General features: G+C 40.6%; 3 protein-coding genes across 7 annotated transcripts in view; all 3 read right to left on the reverse strand.

The window, feature by feature from the left end:
• The window catches only part of LOC119483833, a 233,425-nt gene that overhangs the window by 118,725 nt on the left and 94,691 nt on the right, over window positions 1-20,009 (reverse strand). The gene's annotated exons all lie outside the window — the stretch shown is intronic.
• LOC119483763 (NACHT, LRR and PYD domains-containing protein 12-like) overlaps window positions 1-20,009 on the reverse strand; it is a 542,841-nt gene that overhangs the window by 107,353 nt on the left and 415,479 nt on the right. The gene's annotated exons all lie outside the window — the stretch shown is intronic.
• LOC119483834 (rho GTPase-activating protein 1-like) lies at window positions 7,760-11,907 on the reverse strand. 3 transcript variants are annotated; one of them, XM_037762341.1, is made up of 6 exons: window positions 11,809-11,907; window positions 11,606-11,683; window positions 11,298-11,426; window positions 10,444-10,547; window positions 10,155-10,355; window positions 7,760-9,585 (listed from the first exon to the last, which is right to left on the reverse strand). In XM_037762341.1, the coding sequence occupies exons 1-5, from the start codon at window positions 11,840-11,842 to the stop codon at window positions 10,188-10,190; spliced, it is 513 nt and encodes a 170-aa protein (XP_037618269.1). In that variant the 5' UTR covers window positions 11,843-11,907; the 3' UTR covers window positions 7,760-9,585; window positions 10,155-10,187. The 3 variants fall into 3 exon arrangements, with proteins under 3 accessions (XP_037618269.1, XP_037618268.1, XP_037618267.1); XM_037762340.1 differs by having other exon boundaries at window positions 8,071-9,670; XM_037762339.1 differs by having other exon boundaries at window positions 9,498-10,355; window positions 11,809-11,883.

Genomic DNA, 20,009 nt, shown 5'->3' on the forward strand with positions numbered 1-20,009 from the left:
CTGTTTCATCAGTTCCTTCAGTCACACATTCACATCTCCTCCTCAGACTGATCTTATGTTCATCTACAACCTCCTGCAGACCTCTATCTGCTGAAAGAGAAGGACAAAAGATAAAAAATAAAGAAAATGTGATTATTATTTTCATTGCCAATATTGAAGTGATCAATATAAAGTAAATAAAAAAGCAGTAAAGGTTAAACAGTCTAGTTTTAGTGGAAGCATCAGAAATGCTCCTTTTTCTCTCAGTCGGTGTACATGTTTGATTGACAGCAGAGGAGGCGGAGCCTCAGCTGTCCGTCTGCAGCTCTTCATCTAAACAGCTCACTGTGGCTGTTCCTTCCTCACTGTAATATTTAAAACTGATCCACTCATCAAATAATGCAGAATATGTTCATATCTCGTTGTGTGGACATGTTTTTATTGAACAGCATCAATAACAAAAGCCGGGTTTCCACCAAAAGTTCCTGGGACTTTTTAGTCCTACTACTTTTAAGGAACTAAAAGGTTCCTTCAGTCCACTGTTGTCTGTTTCCACTACGGTCTAAAGACCTGTGAAGATTCAGCAAATTAGTCCTCTGATGTATGAAAAAGCAACATGACATGTGACGAGAGCTGTTGGTGGTCGCAGCAGTAAACACACTCTGCAGTCTGCCGTTCAGTGTGTCGTCCGTTTCATCTAAAAAACACGCTGGAAAATAATAAACATTAGGTTTAATCTCACTGTGACGACATTTACTGCACGTTGGATGTAATGAATGAAATGCAGAGGAGGAAAGTGAAACTAAGAGCGTCCGTCTCCACAGTAAATCATGTTGAGTATTTGAGGGTTATTTATTTATGTCTCTCTTGTTTTCTCTGTCTTTTTGGCTGGACCGCAGACGGCCAGCCCTACAACCCTAAAAGTCTGTCACTGAGTGATGAAGTTACACGATTGGTCGTCTGAGTGTCGGAGTTTCCTCATTGACCTCTGGATCGTACGCCAACGTTGGTGTATGTATATATGTCTATGGCTTGAACAGCCAGTTGAGTAGAGCAGGGCGTCCCCTAGTGTCCTCGCAGGACCTGGTGGGACTTTTATGAATTTTTATATATTAAAAGAACAAGTAGTGTTTTCAGACATGGAGACGTCAGCAGACAGATGTAGAGTCTTACTTTGTACAGTGCTGGTCTGACCGGCTGGCTGCAGTCCAGCTCTGGTTCTGGATCTTTGTCCACACTGGGGACAGGAGGAGTCTCCTGATGAAGCAGACTGGTCCAAGTACACAGCACAGCAGGACAGCTGCTCCTCCACAGAGACATCACTCCTCTTCCTGTGAAGACATGTCTTTATAACTAAAAGGCTTTGTTGATTGGCCGACACTGTCTCAAAGCTCAGATGGTCACAGGGAACAGTTAAAGTGTTGTTACTTTTCTGTTTGAATTCAGCATTCAGTCTGTGATGACAGTGTTCCTTTTATTTCAACTCTCCTGCTTTCATAAACACTAATGAGCTGAATTTTACTATCTGGCTGTCTTATTAACCTCTTTACAATCCGACGGACGATATTCTGTCTTTCAGAGGTTGTAGCGGCTCAGTTTTAAAGCTAGAGTGAAGATACTGGTAACATGTGAAACTATAGAAAACCTAAAGAATCCATCGTTACCAACCATGTCATGCTAGCTTGTCTGGAAGAACGCTCTGACCTCCAGATATGTGAATGTAAATGGGTTCTATGGGTACCCACGAGTCTGCCCTTTACAGACATGCCCACTTTATGATAATCACATGTCATAGTCAAGTCAGCACACTGACAGCTGTTGTTGCACGTTGGGTTTCAGAGGGGTCGTCCTCCAGAGGGGTCGCCCTCCTGATCAGTTTCTCCTGTCTGTCCTGTCCCCGGGTCGTACGCCTGAGTTTTCCTGCCCCGTCCCTGTTCAGCGCCCGGCCGCTAGCCCCTTAATCCCTCCTCCGGACTCCCTCCACCCACCCTGATGGAGTTCATAGACTCTGTTTTAGGGACGTCTGGGATCCGTCCCTTGAGAAAGGGGGGTACTGTCATGGTCTTGGGTTTTGGTTGTAGTTTGTTTCCTGTTTTATTTTGTAGGTTCAACACTTTCTACAGCTACTTCACAGTGAAAGTCCTCCATTAAAGAGAGCTGATCATGTTCTTAACAGTCTCACGGTCACTTTGGGCAGCTTAGCTTGAGTTAGTTAGGTTTGAACTGAGGTTAGAAGTGGTCTAAATAGTGTGGTAGACCAGCAGTCTAAGACACACAGTATGTAACAGTGGTGTCTCTGGTTCAAATCCAGATGGTTTACATTTATTTTTATGTCATTCTGTTTTCTGTCACTTTCTACTGTCAACTATCAAATGAAGGCATGAATTCAAATATTCTAAAAAGAGAAGTGGTCCAAATTTACATTACTGCCCCTTTTAGTATGAGCAGATAACTTTAACATCACTACTGCCCAGGGATGTTTGTTCTTGACCTTAAGGAACAACATATGGTGGAGAAAATCTAAGGTCAAAGGTCCACTTACTAATGATCCAAAACTTTCAACTGCAAGCTCTGAATCTTTAGTAAGTGAGCTTAAATTCCCTTCACCATATTCTACATCAGTAGTTAGTTAAAGAACAAACTCAAACATTCAACTCGCGTTAGTTTGGATCAGAAAGTCACACAATAACACAAACTAACTAACCGATGGATGCAGCAGTAGAGCAGCAACTCCTGTGTTCTGAGAGGGAAATTACTGCTTTTGTGAATGAAGTCTGGTGGCTCTGAAGAGAGTGATATAACTACGTGGTTTCTATTGCTCTGGTCTATCATGACCTCTCTATTGCTCTGATCTATCATGACCTCTCTATTGCTCTGGTCTATCATGACCTCTCTATTGCTCTGGTCTATCATGACCTCTCTATTCTCGAGGTAAAGCTCCCGTCCACAGCTGCTTTACCTCTCCATCAGACAGCCCTTTCTGACGGGGAACTGAAGCTGTTATATCGCTCTCTTCAAAGCCACCAGACTCCATTCACAAAAGCAGTCATTTTACTTCCCAGAACACGGGAGTATACGTACAACCCCACTTCAAAGAAGCTGTCATAACAGCTGATTTTAGGAGAAGTCAAACCAACACAGTATTTTGGGGACTAATGTGAGAAAATGAATTACACATTTGAATCACATTCTTTCACATTTTGAATAGTTGTAAATCTTTACAGCGACTTCAACGTTCAGGCAGAAATATGAATATTTTCTTGAAGTGTAAATTGTTAAATGGAGGTTCTCAGGTGTTTTGTTACAGAAATACAATCAGTAGTTTGTGGCTCTAAAACCCAGACTAAGATCCATCTTAGTTTGAAACAGTATCTGCACTAATAGTTCTGCATCAGGAATATAAATCTGTTAGCAGAACATTTAGTCTTCATCCTCAATGCATCATCATCCATCAGGTCAGTGCACAGTAGAAACAGTCTCTTACTTTGTGTCTGAGGGTCCAGGTTCATTACTGAAGAATGGAGGTTCCGACATGGACCAGTCACTCTTCATAGACAGACAGCTGGGTACTGGAGACTCTGCTCTCTGTCTGGACTGAACTCTGCAAACACCAAGATGATTTGATTCACATCACATGAATCCTTGATAAACTCTCTGATGACAAAGACATTTCAGTTTCTAAATACACAAACTACTGCTACTGTCAATAATGTGGTTTAAAGTTTGTATTAGTCCTCTTAGATTACAGCTGTTCTGGGTGACTGACAGCTGTCACAGATACGAAGAGGAAGAATGCACTAATTCATTCTCTTTGTGTCACCAACAGTGTGTTAAACTTCACTTAGTAAATACATTTTAGTAGAAATGTAATATACAAACACACAATCAACTAAATCATGGCATTGGCATGGCATTACTTTGTTTTATATCATTCTGTATCTTCCCAGTGGTGTTCCTTATGTATTCAAATCTGAACTCTACGTACGTATGTTTTAGAGTCAAAATGCTGTTTTCCCTTCAAGACCTTCTAAAAACTTTCTCCCACGTGACCTGACGTAGGTTTCTACATGATGACACTGCTACATGTACAGTATATATACATCCTTATAGTCAGTGTATTAATACAGTAACTTAGATGGTGGTCTGCGTGCTCCCAGTCAGGAGAAGCAGACAGGAGTATCATCAGGAAGCTAAGCGATGTACTGCTGTGGACGCCACGTTAGTTCAGATCAGAAAGTCACACAATAACACAAACTAACTAACCGATGGATGCAGCAGTAGACCAGCTACTCCTGTGTTCTGAGAGGGAAATGACTGGTTTTGTGAATGGAGTCTGGTGGCTTTGAAGACAGTGATATAACGGCTTCAGTTCCCGTCAGAAAGGGCTGTCTGATGGCGAGGTAAAGCAGAGAAAATATTCTAAATATAGTGTACACCTAAACAAATATATATATATATTTCTTTGTTTTTAGGTGGCTAAAATACGTTTTTCTGCTGCTCCCGTCCACAGCTGCTTTACCTCTCCATCAGACAGCCCTTTCTGACGGGGAACTGAAGCTGTTATATCGCTCTCTTCAAAGCCACCAGACTCCATTCACAAAAGCAGTCATTTTACTTCCCAGAACACGGGAGTATACGTACAACCCCACTTCAAAGAAGCTGTCATAACAGCTGATTTTAGGAGAAGTCAAACCAACACAGTATTTTGAGGACTAATGTGAGAAAATGAATTACACATTTGAAGCACATTCTTTCACATTTTGAATAGTTGTAAATCTTTACAGCGACTTCAACGTTCAGGCAGAAATATGAATATTTTCTTGAAGTGTAAATTGTGAAATGGAGGTTCTCAGGTGTTTTGTTACAGAAATACAATCAGTAGTTTGTGGCTCTAAAACCCAGACTAAGATCCATCTTAGTTTGAAACAGTATCTGCACTAATAGTTCTGCATCAGGAATATAAATCTGTTAGCAGAACATTTAGTGTTCATCCTCAATGCATCATCATCCATCAGGTCAGCTTACAGTACAAACAGTCTCTTACTTTGTGTCTGAGGGTCGAGGGTCTTTACTGGAGTCTGGAGGAGTCATTCTGGACCAGTCTCTCTTCATAGACAGACAGCCAGAGACTAGAGACTCTGCTCTGTCCTCCTCTTCCTCCACACAGTCAATCATCTTCTGATCTGAAGTCAGTCTGAGAGGTTAAACATTAACACTGACTGTGAACAGGAAACAAGTTTGTACAAGAGTAACAGACAAGACTGAGAGAACAGGAGGTAACACACAACCTCTCTCTATCAACACAGACTGAGATCACACAACACACAACCTCTCTATCACACTCTCTCTCACACACACACACAGAGAGAAACTGACTCAGACACTTTGACAGTAAAATAATAAAATGTTGGATTAACACTCACCCTGCTTCAGTTTTCAGTCGTCACACCTCTGTGTCGCTGTCTCAAAATGGAGTCTGGAATAACAAACTAAATGCTTTCATGGTCCCCTCCCTGTTCTCATCAAGGCCTGTAGAAAGGAGGCTGGGTCACTGGTCTTGGTGTCGGGTATAACGCATGCGCAGTGTAACTGAAGCTGCGGTCGTGCAGAGCAGATTCTACTGCGCATGCGTTAAAGCATCAAAGATATGACGCGTGATCTAGCCTCTTTCCACAGACCTTGTTCTCATGAGCCTGGATGACATGGTCAGTGTGGCTCCTCCTCTCTCCATTTACAGGAAATCAGCTGAGTTCATCTGTGACTGTGGGTGTGTAGGGAGCGGGAGGGTTCAAATAAAGTCATAGTATAGCATGTCGAAAAAAATAAAGTCATATTATAGTATGTCGAAAAAAAGTAATTGTATAGTATGTTAAAAAAAAGTCATAGTATGTGGACAAAATTGAAAAAAAGTCAGTGTAGTAAATTGGGTTAGGTCACCTGGTAGAACAGGTGCCCCATGTACTAAGGTTGAGTCCTCACTGCAGCATATTATAGTATGTCAAAAAAATAAAAAGTCATATTATAGTATGTCAAAAAAATTTAAATAGTCATAGTATAATATGTAAAAAAAATAAAAATAGTCATAGTATAGTTGTGCACTCCCGTTGTTCGGACCTGTTAGAAGCCCGCAAACCTCCAGCATCGGCTGCTTTCCATTAATTTATCTCCTGGAGGAGATGGTAAAGAAGAGAGCGAGTGAGAGGGAAACAACTGTAAAACATGAGCTTTACCATTTGTTTATTGATCGCATACATTGATATTACATTATATTACCATTATAATCATACATACACAAGATTAACATCCACAACATATCAAAAGTAATGGATGAAAAAAAACATTGTTAAGAAAATAAGATCACTGTCAATAAGTCAGACTGGAAACCAAATCATTTCTCCAACAGAGAAAGATTTAGCTACTTTCATTGGAAAACAGTTGGCAACACTGGGCTGGGTTTTTACGGTTGGATCATTTTTTTTTTTTTTTAAATCTAGCGTACTCTTGCTGTTTTTTAAGATTACCAACCCTAGCTTTAAAGACAGAAAGTTTTCCTCTTCTGTAGATAAGGATTTCATATTTATGAGGTTACATTTCTCAAGCCTGTGATCATCCATTACAGTTAGAGCTGTGTTCAACGAGCCTAGGAGTTTGCACAGGAGCTCCATTGTCCCCTATGTGTTTTCTGTTCAAGGCACCTTCAGCCTGTTTTGACCACCGTGTAACACCAAAGCTTTGTTGAACTCACCTCGCATCGTTATAATCTATGGCAGAACGGGCACACTGGCACTTTGATGGCCAATCACATGATCATTTGGGAGAAACAAATAAGGCACAAGCATGCGCACACACATACATATTGCTGTTGTCAAATGAAAAACTTGTTGTTGTGACACCAAGATGTCAATTTTTCATAAGCTAAGAAAAACTGCCTTGGTTTCATCTTCTTTTTACGACGGAGTATTAGGACCACATTGAGGGAAAAAAATCAGAGAATAAAGTCATAACTTTACGAGAAAAAGAGTAATTTAAAGTCAGTTTCCCCAGCAGGTCCGTGTGACTCTTTCTTCAGAATAAACGCAGTTTCTTTCACAATCTTCTCCAGGTCCTGATACTGATGATAATGTGGTGCTGATGTGCCAAAAGATGAAGTATTTGGTTATTTGTGAAACCTAAACTAAAGTAGAACTTCACAAGATGCTCCACGTTCCTCATTTATAATATTCTGACTTTATTCCCATAATACTAACACTTTTTTCCCGTAAACTTCTGACTTTGTTCTCATAATATTACAACTTTTTTTTCTCGTAAACCTATGACTTTTAATTCGTAATATTACGACTTTATTCTCGAAATCTCAGATTATTTTTTTTCCTCAATGTGGCCCTAATACGCCGTCGTATATTTTGTTGCTTTTTGTCAACCTTAATTATTTTTTTCATCATGTCGAATAATAAAAAATTGGAGTTAACATGTTTTCACCTGACAACAATAATACACACACACTAATATATATATATATATATATATATATATATATATATATATATAAACTGACACAAGCCCTAGTTATACAGCTATACTATATATTTAAACACCAACAGACATATTCTGTCTATTCAAATGTGCTGGGTCCAGCTGAGTTAGCACAAAAAACACACAAGTACACACACCCACATATACACTAACAGTCCTGTCAATGCCATACCATGCCATGCCATACCATGCCATACCATACCATGGTATTGACAGGACTGGGAATTACAACAGGTAAACATTTGAGATTTTTTTTTCTTGCTTTCAGCTTCAGTCAAACTAAAATCACTGATCTTTTGGTGCTTTTCAGTCACATCATACTAAGTACACTAATATTTAACTACTGCTAGTATTTTGGCCATTTACAAAAATAAAAGATTCAATAGCACAGTTTGGCCAGGAGTCTTTTACATAAACTGCACGACTACAGGAAGAGAGAGACACAACTGATAATGGTCACAAAGGTCAAACAGCTAACTCGGTTTTGTTCCTGTGACTTCCAACCAAAGTCACGTACAGTATAACATATCATACCTGTTAACAACTATAGGTCAAAAGCACACTGAGCTGCAAAGTATTTTTTTTTTCATTTTTCATAGAATGCTTTAGATGAGCCGAGACAGATCAGATGGCAGAAAATGAGAAAAAGGTTCTTTAAATTAAGGCTTTGGGAACTGAACGAAAGACCAAAATAAAGCTTGAGGATGCACCACAGAGTACAGACAATGATAACTGCAGAAATACAAGATTAATTATAATAAAAGAACAGTCCGACATGTTGGAAAATGCAGGAAACTGAGCTGATTCTATTTACACAGCTCTACTCTTTTAGCCAAACTTAAACCCTAGGCTGCTGTTAGTGTGGACTGATGATGTACCTAAATTGGGTCGGACCTTCCACCAGCACTGGCCTACTAGGTGCTCAGACAGCTGTCCTGTGTATCACGACTGTACCATAAGCCACTAGTTCCCAACCCCTTTTGGCCCCTTAAAATAACCAGATGAACCCTCATCAAAGGTGGTTTATCTGAGATTTGAGATAAGCCTGAAACAATAAACACAATTTTGGATAGCAGTGATGGTTAGACACCGTGCAGGGTCCCAGCTGGAGAGTTAGGAACCACTACCTTAAGCTACATTTACACACACTTGTGCAGTAAATAGTCCCAAGTCTTGACTTTGAGGTTTTAGTTAAGTCGAAACTGACAAGTCCGAAGTCAAGTCAAAGTCTTAAACTTTGTTTCACGTCCTGAACAAGTCATTACTTGTTTGTGTGTTGCTCTGCACTGACAAACACATTCCTCTCCTGCTCAAACATTGATTAAACGTGTATCTGTTGGCAGGAAAATGAAGAGTTGATTAGCTGCACACTATTTCATAACACAAGTCCAAGTTTTCTTTACCAGTAATTGTGACAGATTAAAAGACCTGCAGGAAAACATGGAGGAAGTGTTGCATTAAATTCAAAATAAAGACCTGGTTCTCTCTGCCATTAAGGTAAATAAAAGCCCTGCACACTATTTAAAAACTCCTGGTAATGACGTGCTGAACGGCTTGTGTCTTAGTACTTCTGTTTTTGTATTACTAAATATTATTATCCCATACCATTAAAAAAAAAATGGTGTAAAAAAGTGCTTAAGACAATTATAATGTGATGGGAAAAAGTGTGGAAATACAGAGATTATATTATTAATACAATGTTAAAGTCAAATAGGCCTTTAGTAATGAGAGAGCCATAAAGAATCATAAATATCAGTCACTATTAGGATATAGTACAGTATATTACAGAGCTCCTCAGTCTGAAATCAGTCCAGGTCCAGGTCCAGGTCCAGGTCCAGGTCCAGGTCCAGGTCCAGCACTCATTTCATCCACATGCACAGCTGTGTTTGGGTTCTAACAATTAATGACCTGCTGGTGGAATCACACAGCTCGGTTTCTCCTGGTTACTATAGTTACAGCATTTAAAGATTGTCCACAACATTTGGTACCAAGTTCACCATTTGTAATTTAACCTGAGACTTTCACACCTCCATTCTCTTCATCTCTCCTCTCTTTAAGTTTGGGATCATAATCCTAGAGGGGACGTTTGATAACTGCACTGTGTTATCGTTGATTATGCAGTTTTTTGGCACTACATAGAAAACAGCAGAGAGACAGACTGACAACAGCACAGCACAGGAATACAGAGCATGACTGGGCACGTCTAACTGCTATTAATCTCCCTACAGAGATAAAGGATGACAGCCTGAGACAGGTATAAACACATGCACTTAGGACTGGAAGTTTTGAAAGGTTGGTTGGGTGTAATGGGGTGGCGGAAGAGTCAGAAATGTACTATGTGACCGAACTGCAGCCAGTGGTTGTGTGAGACTAACCATGCATTCACACTGGAACCAACATAGTCAAAGTGACCCAGTGTGAGTGGATGGTTAGTCAACAACGTATTAGCTGTTGAATTTTGTGCTATTGTTTATTGAGGGTTATGTGGCTGCAGTCTAATGTATGTACCATTTCCACCCACATGCCTGGTTTGGAAATGCGGGCTAGAAGCTAGCAGCAGTCCAACAAGACACTGCTAATGGGCCAATCACAATGTAAGGACTGGTGGGGGACAAAATGAGATGGGAAATGGTGCTTCTTACTGGAAGAGAGACTGCAGGATGAAGGGGTAGGGTTTAGGTAAAGACCAGATGCTGCTGGTCCAGCAGGGCTCTGGTGAAGTTGTTGATTGGCCCGATGGCGCTGAGTGACATGGCGTTGTCCCGCCCCCAGAGCAGATTAGGACCAAACACCACAGCCAGGTTACTGTTGGTCATCTTATTCACTTCACTGTTGGCTGATACCTAAACACACACACAGACAGGTTACTATTGGTAATGATATAAAAGTTCTGGAAGGTAATTAGTGGGAAGTGTAGTCTATCAGCTGTACCTGTGCCAGGAATGTGACGAGGTATCGCAGTGATGCATAGTTTTCTTCTGGCAGCGACTCTACCAGTGCCTTCATAATTTCCCCCTGGCTGTCACTGGATACAGCTGGCACACACCAAACACAAACACCACTGATCATTAGAGCTCATTCAGGATGTAGATGTCAATCAGTACATTTACATGTCCACAAATAAGAAATCAGGCTACACAGGAATTCAGACGCATTTGCATACACTGTGGTAACTTGGTTACTGTAAATCTGCATAATAAACGGCAGGTCAGCAATCAGATTTCAAGTGTTTTCAAATATAAGTCAAAGTTAACACGATAATAACGCAAATTCGCTTTAACGCCACTAATTTCTTTAACGCATTTACACAATCGATCTTTCAGAGGTTGTAGAGTCTCAGTTTTAAAAGCTAGAGTGAAGATACTGGTATCTTATGAAACTGCAAAATCTAAGGAATCCATCGGTACCAACCGTGTTATAATAGCTTGTCGCGAAGGAGGTTAAACAACTCTCTAAACTTACGCTAAATTTTGGTGAGGAAAAACTGCCATGGCCATTTTCAAAGGGGTGAAAATGGGTTCTATGGGTACCCACGAGTCTCCCCTTTACAGACATGCCCACTTTATGATAATCACATGCAGTTTGGGGCAAGTCATAGTCAAGTCAGCACACTGACACACTGACAGCTGTTGTTGCCTGTTGGGCTGCAGTTTGCCATGTTATGATGTGAGCATATTGTTTTATGCTAAATGCAGTACCTGTGAGGGTTTCTGGATCAATATCTGTCATTGTTTTGTGTTGTTCTGATAATGAAACGGAAAATAGTGCTGAATGTTTGAACATACAGGTGAAGTTGACAATGTCGTTGTAGAGCTGGAAGGTCAGCAGAGGCTCCGGTAGTTCCCTCAGGAATGTCTTCAGAATCACAGCAGCCAAGTGGACGTCTTCTATCTCTCTGAAATTCACCGTCTCACCTACAAAACACACACATGTAGGCGCAAGGTGAACACAAGCAGCAATCTTTTACAACATGACGCTTTCCCACTTCCTGTGTAGACAGGAAGTAAAAAGACAAAACAACGGAGTTGGAGCGCTTCCTTGTGCTTAAACGCATAAGCTCAATCGACTGGTTAAACAGGCATGTTGATCCTACCCGAATTGTATCTGAGCTGGACCTCCTTCACCAGAGTCACGTTGGCAGATCGTCTGAAGATGCCTTCAATCTCCAAACCTGACACACACAGTGAAGAACAACAAGGCGGTTCTTAATGAGAGAACGATTCACTGAGGCGATCTACAGTTAAAGTTGAGTAGTGCATTATGTTTGTATTTCTATCACAACAAGAAAAGAGTCACCTTGCTCTGAAAGGAAGCTAATGGTGTCTCTCATCACCACAGGAACTAGGTCATCATCTGGATTCCTCTGTCTGAGCCTGACACACACACACACACACATACACAGTGGTTAAGATAACAAGCTTAGACCAATGATGTTATTATAAGCTGACTGGGGCTTTAAAACATTACCATCTATAAACTTCATGCATTTAACATTTAGAGCAAATGGTGTGAGTGCAATCTGTTTTCAGATCCTTTGCTTTTACTACAGTATACCAATACCACACCATGAAAATGCTCCACTGCAAGTAAAACTCCTGTATTCAAAACCTTACTGAAGTAAAAGTATTATCAGTAGGGCTGTCAAATTTAACGCATTTACACAAAATCATTTTAACGCCACTAATTTCTTTAACACATTAACGCAACTTGCAATTTTAGGTAGTTGCAGGCTCAGTTTTAAAGCTAAAGTGAAGATCCTATGAAACTAGAAAAACCTAAGGAATCCATTGGTATACAAATACCATAATAGCTTGTCGGGAAGAACACTAAATAACGCTCCAAAACTGGGGTCCCTTGACCTCTGACCTCCAGATATGTGAATGAAAATGGGTTCTATGGGTACCCACGAGTCTCCCCTTGACCTTGCCCCAAACTGCATGTGATTATCATAAAGTGGGCATGTCTGTAAAGTCAGCACACTGACACACTGACAGCTGTTGAGTTTGCCATGTTATGATTTGAGCATATTTTGTATGCTAAATGCAGTACCTGTGAGGGTTTCGGGACAATATCTGTCATTGTTTTGTGTTGTTAATTGATTTCCAATAATAAATATATACATACGTTTGCATAAAGCAGCATATTTGCCCACTTCCATGTTGATAAGAGTATTAAATACTTGATTAAAATGTGTGATTAATTTGCCCTAATTGTCAGCTAAATGTACCTAAAGTTAAAGAGTTCATTGTGCGTTAATGTGTTCCATGTCAGGGTTTTCCTATTAGATCTGATGTTTCTGGATTAATATGTCTGCTGCACTTATATTTTTACATTTTTGCAGCTTGTGCTAATTTTGGGGGAAAAAGGATATTAAGGTGTAAATGTGTTACAGTGAACTGTGCGCACAAATGTGGGGGACTTGTGAGAGATAGATGAATGAAAAGTATGGTCAAAATCAAAGTAGTAGAGCATAAGCCAAGATTAACTTGTCAAAACTGGTTAGTACAACAACTGAGTAGTACTAACCATGACTGGTTTATTGACACTGACCTCCAGAGGTAATAGGAGGTGACATAGTTCAATGCCACTGTTGCTTCAACTTTACAAAGATAAATCATTCACCATATACGACTTGTTTTAATATTTTGCGGCTGGGAGTGTCTCCTCCGGATTTTTGTTACATGGTAATGCAACATTCGACAGCATATTCATAATTAAATTGGTACAAACGCTTTAGATTTCTAAATATGTCAAGTGTATCTGAGAAAGTGCAAGTGAAGCCCCCAGTATTTTCAATGAGCCATACATTGCCTGGCAGCCTCACTGCGATAGAACTGTGTGTGTGTGTGTGTGTGTGTGAGTGCACAACTCTCCACTCAACTTTCAACTCAACTCTCAGTACATCCCAATAAAAGGAGGCACCACCTTTTGGCACTATTTGGCATTAGCCTACAGTAATACAGCAGTTTTACTAACAACAGGTACACAGGTTGTGTCTCATGTCACATTCAGAAGGCAAATAGAGAGCCGATGTCTGAGTGAAGGGATTGATCCCATTTTTGGTGACTTCCTAGAACCCGTGCATCTACCATTCAGAACACTTGTGATGCACTGGGAGTTAAGGACCACAAGGTCTAAATTAAATACTTAAAAATGAGAGGGTTGTGTGTTGACGTTATGGTTCCTTATAACTATAGGCTACAAGACTTAAAGGGATAGTTTGGGCTGTTTTTGAAGTGGGGTTATATGAGGTCCTTCTCCATAGTCAGTGTATCACCTACAGTAGATGACGGTCGGCGCGCCCCCAGTTTGGAGAAGCAGACAGGAGTACCAGCACGGGAGAAAATCAATGTACTGCAAAGCTTATTTTAGCCACCTAAGGCTCACCCAAAAAAAATAATATCAGTTTAATTGTTCGCTATATTCAGAATATTTTCCGATGGCGAACCGAGCTGAAAGTGAAATGTATCTCTAATGTTTTTGTCAACAGAGACTGGAGGCTTTGGAGAGAGCAATGATAAGTTTCACTTTCAGTTCCCCATCGGAAAGGGATGTCTGATGGCAAGATAAAGCGCTGAACATATTGTAAATACAGCGTACACTTAAATGGCCGTTGTTTTTTTTAGGTGGGCCTTTGTTTTAGGTGTCTAAAGTACGTTTCTCCCAACTGGGGGCGTGTCAACCACCATCTACTGAAGGTAATACACTGACTATGGATAAGTAGCTCATACAACCCCACTTCAAAACACCTGAACTATCCCTTTAGGAGATGCCCTTTTTCTGGATCAAAACCTTCTCTTAAGTGGATCTGCTATCCAAAGTGATCTCTTGGGCGTTGGGGTCCTGGTCCAGCGTTCTGAGGCAGACATCCATTTTCATATCTAAATTTCTTCGTAGCTCTGCTACACTCTCATTCACTCCCTACACCACTGTCTCCACTCAGACTCCTTTATTCACACAAACAAATTAACCACTTAAATAAGTCTTGGCCCATTGATCCAATAGAATATCAAAGTATTTTTTATAATCAGGATTCACGCTGTGTATTTGCCATGATTAGAAACAGCAAACGAGACGTGGCTTTAAGAGCAACATTGGAGCAGTTTCTTGAGCAACAATAGTTTACATAGTGACAGCAAGCATGTCTATCTCTGCAGTCCTGTGCAGAACTAAACCACTCTTTGAAGGCTTTCTGGAAATAAGATGCAATGTACTGTATATATTATACAGCTTTCCCTAAGCCTAACTGTAGCCACTGAGAGTCTGCAGGTAGATCTACTTGGGGCAGCTCACTGAGCTGCGATAACACTGGTGAGCAACCTCAGTAGTCCCTCAGTGGTCTCCCAGGCTGGTCTTCAGACGCTGTGCGAGGCTTCCATCCCCACAGACACATGTAACGGAACTGTTCATACCAAGATGCTTGTATCCTTTTGATAAATGAGTCAGATCTCCTCTGTGTGAGGAACTCGCCATGCATTTTGTTGTGCCTCCCTCTAGTGGCTCACTTGTGTCATTGTGGCCGGGGGGGCTTCTGATAGAGGTCTCCTTCAGTTTGTTAAACCAGCAGTGAGGAGTTGGATTTTGGAAGTGAGACTTACAGGTGTTCATGTACAGAATGTTGCTATTTTTGTCAACTAAGTATGAAATATTAGCAACGTGGATAATAGTGTGTGGCATATGAAATCAGTATGAAAAACAAATTTAACTCATTTAAATCTATTCAGTCTAACTACACATCTACTGATACCATTAATTTAGCTGTGTGTTACACTCATCACACTCACTCATCTTCAACCTCTTATCCGGGGTCGGGTCTCGGGGGCAACAGCTCCAGCAGGGGACCCCAAACTTCCCTTTCCCGGGCCACATTAACCAGCTCTGACTGGGGGATCCCGAGGCGTTCCCAGGCCAGTGTGGAGATATAATCTCTCCACCTAGTCCTGGGTCTTCCCCGTGGTCTCCTCCCAGCAGGTCGTGCCTGGAACACCGCCCTAAGGGGGGCATCCTAACTAGATGCCTGAACCACCACAGCTGGCTCCTTTCAACATAAAGGACCAGCGTCTCTACTCCGAGTCCCTCACGGATGACTGAGCTTCTCACCCTATCTCTAAGGGAGACGCCAGCCACCCTCCTGAGAAAACCCACGATCTAGTTCTTTGGGTCCTGACCCAGCCCTCATGACCATAGGTGAGAGTAGGAACGGAGATTGACCGGTAGATCGAGAGCTTTGCCTTCCGGCTCAGCTCTCTTTTCGTCACAACGGTGCGGTAAAGCGAATGCAATATCGCCCCCACACTGCTCCGATTCTCCGGCCAATCTCACATTCCATAGTCCCCTCACTCGCCAACAAGACCCCGAGAACCCTTGAACTCCTTCACTTGGGGTAAGGACTCATTTCGTACCCGGAGTGTGTTACAGTGTTTTACTATTGGTTACATCCATTTCTCAATACTGAGTACAATTTTTGTTTAAACCAACACACAAAATGGTGGTAAATTATAGTTAGGCTGCTGATTCCCACTGTAGCTGAATTTCAGGTAATTATGCTTTTTTATTTCACAACATCTACAGTTTATGTAAAAATAACATATATTTGGAATTAATGTTTCTCAGTATACACAGAGACCTCTGATAGATGGGCATCAACCCCATGGAGGAATTATTAGTTATTTAGACAAAGTTATATTTGCTGCATCAATCTGTCTTGGTGTTAATGGATGGATTGCTGCCCTAAAATATGGAAACGCCTCTGCCATCTACTGGAAATATTAGAGAACAAACTGTAAAACAATCTGTGTCAAAAATGAATATGAATTTAATCAAAGAGATCGCGATCATAACAATATGAGACTCCAAGAAAAGTCGTACTTCCTGAAGTCTTCCTCATGAAATTTGATTTTTGAGGCAAATTTGGTGATTTTGGCCTCTCCGGTGGCTCCCTGTGGATTTTTAAAAATGGAAATGAATAACTGTTATTTATCATTGTTGTAGGTCTATGGTACGACAGTAGGAAAAAAATATAAACCGGAGATCACGAGACAGAAGTCATAATATTACGAAAATAAATTCATAATATTATGAAAATAAATTCAAAGATTTACTAGAAAAAAGTCGTAGTATTATGAGAATAAAGTCATAATATTATAAAGTAGTAATTTTACGTGATTTTCTTTTTTCTCGTGAAGTTATGACTTTATTCTTGTAATATTACGACTTTTTTATCTTGTAAAGTTATGACTTTATTCTTGTAATATTACGACTTTTTTATCTTGTAAAGTTATGAATTTATTCTCGTAATATTACGACTTTTGTCTCGTAAAGTTATGACTTTATTCTTGTATTATTACGACTTTATTCAGGAAATCTCTGATGTTTTTTCCTTCAATGTGGCCCTAATACTCCGTAGTACATTTGCTCTTTAGCCCTCACTGCATTAGACTTATATACTATATACTTAGACTGTTACCTTCATCACAATGCTCAAATGTTTTGCGGCTCCAGACAGATTATTATTATTTTTTTGCCTAAAATGGCTCTTTTGATAGTAAAGGTTGCTGACCCCTGGTCTATACAAATAAAATCTGACATCTAAATGATTCAAATATTATGTATATATCACTTCACATGCCCTGGCTGTAATACTGGTTACAGGCCAAACTGAACACTGATTAATATCCAGATTAATTCAGCACTAAGAGTATTGTGTATGAACATTCAAACATGTAACTGATTTTATGACACATCCTGTTGAAATGGACTCGAATTCTGGAACAAACTTGGAAACACTGAAGAGACATCGATCCATGGACGACATACAAAATGCAAACGTAACAGATCAAACACAGTTTTGTGATCAACAGATCCGGTTTTAACTGTTCTTCTCCCAATCTGGAATGCCCAGTTCCAGTTTCAGGTGTAACGCAAGGCTACTGTATCGGTATCTGTTCATGTCACAAAGATATCTGTATTTGGATTATAGCCAAACCGTATATCAGACATTAGAAATTGTCTTGTCTGCTTCATTTTCGGCATTTAATTGTTTTGTATATATATATATATATATACTGTATATATAATCTGATTACTTAATTACATTTCTTTACATATATTGTGTTTATATTGTAGCATATGCACATACTGTAATTGACATGTTACGTACTCCTTTATTTCTATTTTCTTTGATTCTTTATGTTTATATAAGAGCAACTGTAACGCCCCAATTTCCCCCCGCAGATGAATAAAGTATTTCTAATTCTGATAATATTTTAATCATGTCCTTAAAATAATCCAACGATAAAGTATGATTTGTGTTTGGAAAAAAAAAAAAAAAGTCTAAACTGAGATGAAATAAAAGCTGAGGCTGTAAATGGTCCAGGTAGAAATCACTGGTGAAAACGGGGAGGTTGGTGTAAAAGACAGAGTCAGAATGTATTTATCGCCTTAATGTGGCTTCTGGATCCAAGCTGGCCTCAGCCTTTCTTCCATCGGCATCTGACTGACCATTAGGTCTGTGTCTGTCTCCCCGTGATACTGGTAGGAATCATCGACCACTTTGTTTATTGCCAATGGCAGCCAGGAGTGAATGAGACAGAGGCCCTGTTCACACCTGGAATTAACATGAGTCCTCAGTGATCCGATCACAAGTGACAAGACACATTAAGATCGGATCTTTCAGACCACATTCAGACGTGGTCTGGGCCACATATGACCACATTCTTTTAGCAGTGTGTACGCGAATGCATCCTGGCCACATTAATGACCGCCTAATCACCTGATGTCCAGCTGGGCTCCGCGGGATCACCGCGCCCCTCAGGTGAATAAACGGGCAGACACGGGCGCTTGTCAGCATGGAAACGGCCTCTGTGCTCTACTGTATTCTGTCGGTACAAATGTATTTTATTAAAATATATCTTGTTTATAGGCTACATATCTACAGACTATCAGACTAGGCACGTAAAGTGCATAATTATCATACTGTCGGTGATGTGTCGGTGTTTTTGTTCCGCTGATTTGCGCGGAGCTGACACCTGACCACCCGACTGCCCTCTGTCCTCCCCGGCTCTCTGGAGCGCGGTACTGCGCTGTAGTACCGCGCTGTTGTACTGTGTTGTACCATGCTGTTGTACCGCAGGTCCACAGGGACCGCCGGTACAATAACCTTTTATTTTGATGTTAATACAATGTACCAGAATTCAGGAATATGTAGGATATTATTACTGACATTCATGTAATATTACGTCACAACGGCTGCAGTATTAGCCGTGTGTTTACTACGTGTTTATTTGCATATAGAGCGGGGAAGTAAGATCGGATCACAAGTGGTCACTGAAGACGCATGTGGAGACACATTATAATGCCAGGTGTGAACAGACGTACTTAGAGCTGTCCACTTGGGATCCGATCACTGAGGACGCATATTAATACCAGGACTGAACAGGGCCAGAGTGTAAATCATGGGTGTAAGCTACAACGTGATATCTATTCATAGTTTTCAGTCACGTGACTCGCGCATAGCCTGGAGGTCAAAACCAAGCCCCCAGGAAGAGCACAAGGCTGTCAAATCTTTATCTTTTACAATCAGCAAGTGTTTAGATCACCTCTCAAACAAGGAAAAACAAAGATATATATACAAACTGCAAGTCTTAGGCACCTGTGACCCATATACAGTACCTGCTGCGGTATTTCAATCATTTAAGTGGAAGTAGACAACTTTTCAGCTATCTAGCACGCTAGCTTATCAACTCCCTGGTCATAACAGCATCTAATAACTTTAACCACTGCTCATTTTAGAAACGTCACCGCAACAAAACCTCTTCTTTGTTTATGTAATGTGTGCTTATTGGTTTCCCATAAGCCTCGCTTTCACTGTATAATTCTGTCTGATACTGGGAAAATGTAGGCTTGTTAGCTCGCTATTATGCTAGCTACACCAGCTAAAGCTGACAGCAAGTAACAAACATCTATGATCCATTGTCTGTTTGATAATCTAAACAAAGAACATGTTTTCTTGCGGTGGCCTTCCTAAAAATGAGCAGTGATGAAAGTTACTATATTCTGTTCTGATCAAGGAGTTGATAACCAGACAGCGTTAGCTAGCATAGCTTGCTAGTTGAAAAGTTGTCTCAGCTACGTCCCCGGAGCTGTACTTTGGTGATGTTTAGCTACATAACGTTATATCTTGTGGAGACTCCATCCCTTATACTGTCGCCAAGATGAAAGTGGAACATCACAGTTATCTGTACTTTCAATCTGGATGGGTCACTAGTCCTTTTGTTTGCGAGGTGAAGGACAAGAAATTAACGTTGGTTACTGCGGTCGAGCTAGCTGTCACTCGCAAAATGATTTAAATGGTTGAATGGTTAAATGAACTGGTTTGACCATGGAGACGGGAGAGACGGCTAGCTCGGTCGTAGTCGTTGTTTGCATGGGTGTTCAGTTGTAGTCAGTGTCAGTGTTGTCCGCTCTCGTCAGGGATGGCAGCACGTCTAATTTAATTG

This window comes from Sebastes umbrosus, chromosome 24, assembly GCF_015220745.1.
Source record: "Sebastes umbrosus isolate fSebUmb1 chromosome 24, fSebUmb1.pri, whole genome shotgun sequence".
Classification (NCBI taxonomy): Eukaryota; Metazoa; Chordata; class Actinopteri; order Perciformes; family Sebastidae; genus Sebastes; species Sebastes umbrosus.